The sequence below is a fragment of the Habropoda laboriosa genome, unplaced genomic scaffold, assembly GCF_001263275.1.
Source record: "Habropoda laboriosa isolate 0110345459 unplaced genomic scaffold, ASM126327v1 scaffold18, whole genome shotgun sequence".
Taxonomy (NCBI): domain Eukaryota; kingdom Metazoa; phylum Arthropoda; class Insecta; order Hymenoptera; family Apidae; genus Habropoda; species Habropoda laboriosa.
Window position 1 is genome coordinate 2,124,472 of NW_017100152.1, and position 2,850 is coordinate 2,127,321.

Sequence of the window (2,850 nt, forward strand, 5' to 3'; positions counted from 1 at the left end):
ACCCCTACCAAGGATACTCGCTCACCAATGTGGACATGTCCAGCTTCCAGGGCGTCGACTGGGGATCTATGTACGGGATGGGCATGTACGTCTAGACGACCTCGAGTTGCTTCTTCGCTCGCCTCCTTACTTCACTCCGCCGAACGTCCAAGCGTTATCGTAACACGCTACGACGCCGCGGACCACTCTCTGTGACTTTTCTTATCTTCCGTGAGAGAGAGAGAGAGCACCACGCTACTTTCTACTCTCTTCCACAATGGTCAACTTCCGCCTTCCTCTTTCACGAGGTTACGCGGGGTTACGGCTCTGTCGTACTTTTCATTCTTTTTCCCTCTTCCTCTTCCTCTTCCCCGTGGATTCTTTGTGAAACGAACGCGCATTTGGTTTCACCGCTTCTGCGAGCGCGTCTTCCCGGATCTAACCTCCCTTGGTCTTCTACGTAAGTGCTCACCGGCCATTCTTTTCCGTAATATCGCGCCAACATCCCGAGGACACCGTTGTCAAACAGAGAGTGAAAAGGGAACGAGAAGAGAGCGTGCACGGAAGCGAACTTGGAAACGTCACAGGCGGAGGACTTTCCTGGCCGGAAACCGAAGTCACATTCTTCTTGCGTTTACTTACTTACTTAATTACTTACTTACATACTTACTTAATTACTTCATTACTTACTTACTTACTTACTTACTTACTTACTCACTTACTTAGTACTCGTCATTAATCGCTTGTCAATTAATTTATTAGCGAGAGAGAGAGAGAGAGAGAGAGAGAGAGAGAGTGAGAGAGAGAGAGTGAGAGTGAGAGTGAGTGAGTGAGAGTGAATATGCGTGCGTGGGAGAGTTATTCGGTCGTATATCGTATAGTTTGAGTGCGATACCCCTTGTTCAACCTTCGTTCCCGAATATTCTTTTTGTGTCCACGCGTTTTCGTTCCTAGTTAGATTAACGACGCGATCCCCGACACTATACGCGCGACGTTGATCGCGGTGTTCTTCGGCTATCAGCCGCGCCCAACCGTACGATAATTAATTATTTAATTAATTAAGTGGTATAAGCGGTCGCGAACGACCGCCCTACTCTCAAGGATCTCGACCAAGAAGCAATAAAACAGGGGAGGTAGAATGAGAAAGAAGAGGGGGGTGGGATGGCGGGAGGGAGGGTGAGAGAGAGAGAGAGAGAGAGAGAGAGAGAGAGAGGGAGAGAGAACGTTGGACGTTGTGCCGTGAACGAGCTCGCGAACCCCGATCCTTAAGAATGCCTTTCGCTTCATTTCATTTACTTACTGCGCCGTTGCATTTCTTCCTCTTCCATTCTGTACTTATGGAAGATTAATCTGAAGCTAATTGTTTTTCGCGAGCCGGAACGAAAGCACGCGGGTAAAAAAAGAAGACGAAAACGCGTTTGCGAGTGACATATAACTGTTACTTCCATTCTAGAGAACGAGGCAGTTCTCCTGTAAGTCCCGCGACACCACTCCTCCGCCTCGGTCAAAGTGCCAAACGAAGCCCTTGGAAAACGTTCGAGCGATCTATCTATCTATTTGTTGTCAGCCTCCATCGCGATCACATTTTTCTTTACACAGATCGTTAACGCGTGTCCCGCGTGCTTTCGCTCGGCCAGGCGGCTGTTCGCGCTCGATAGCACGGTCACACATACACATACAAAACACACACACACACACACAATTAAAGACACGGAAATACGTACTTAGGCAGGAAAGAAGACGTGAGTACGAGTAGACACCGGCATGCAGGACACGTAACACGTACAAGGAACGCGTCTAAATAGGATAGCGCATAGGTATACATATATTTTTCTTCGAGTAATGGAAGACAATATTTCTCCATCGCGCGAATGGCACGAGCAACACGTGATTCGAGCGCGAAAGGGAGACGCGTGTTTTGTGGGATACTCGTTTGTAGGTATACTAGAAGCCGTGGAATCATCACGGTAACAGGAACCCAAGATTGAGATTAGCTCAGCGTTAAATTAAGAGATCCTAGTTAGTAAGTTTCAAACAGTTTAAGATTAGACTTTTAAGGCGTTCGTAAAAAGAAAAAAAAAAGAAAAATGAGTCGATACTTAATTTATACGTATCCGAACGTGTCGCGTTCCTCTCGTTATTGACTATCGATCGATCGAAGCGGCTGCCTCCGCGGATCGATCTTTCGCCGCTTCCAGCCCCTTGGAAGTATCGCGTCTCTGCGATCAATGCTTTGCGTTCCAATTCGTTTCTTTTGTTTCGCAAAAACTGCTTGCGAAGCCTTTTCCTTTTTTCTTTTGTCGTTTTTTTAGTTCTTTCCCTTTCTGTTTTGTTTTCTCCTCTTCAGTGAAAACGCGTTGAGTGGACCTCGACTATAGAGGAATGCAAAGAATTGCGCATGTATTTATTTATCGAAGGATTAATCAAGCGATCGACGAGCATACTGAACTCCGGAGGGGCGAAAGATCGACAAATGATGTCGGTTGCATGCATCCAGACGCCGCGATTCGCCGGAAGGCATGACAGAGGGAGAGAGGAAATCGTCGAAGACGAGAAGAACGCGCGCACGTGAAACAAATGTGAGAAATTTCGAGCAATAAGCGATTCACTGATGAAACTTTAAGCTGTGTACCGTTTAAGTTATATCGATACGATAAGACGCGAGAAACAAGAAAGAGAGAAATGTAAAGGAAAAGAAAAAAGAGAAAAAAAAGACACGATGATAGCCTGTACGCGTTAAAGGGATACTTAAACGAGAGAGTAAGAGACTCGTGGCTCCAGCGAGCAACACGGGAGGCATGTTCGAGGAAGATTTCCTCTTCCAAACGACAAGTAATATTCTTTAGTGATATACACCTTTAAAAAAAAAAC

At 46.3% G+C, this 2,850-nt stretch overlaps 1 protein-coding gene across 1 annotated transcript in view; it reads left to right on the forward strand.

Moving 5' to 3' along the window:
* LOC108575207 (RNA-binding protein Musashi homolog Rbp6-like) overlaps positions 1–95 on the forward strand; it is a 69,798-nt gene extending 69,703 nt beyond the window's left edge. The window contains exon 5 of the mRNA XM_017937951.1: positions 5–95. Coding sequence (XP_017793440.1) covers positions 5–95 — 91 coding nt within the window. The remainder of the gene's footprint in view (positions 1–4) is intronic.
* Positions 96–2,850: the final 2,755 nt, after the last annotated feature.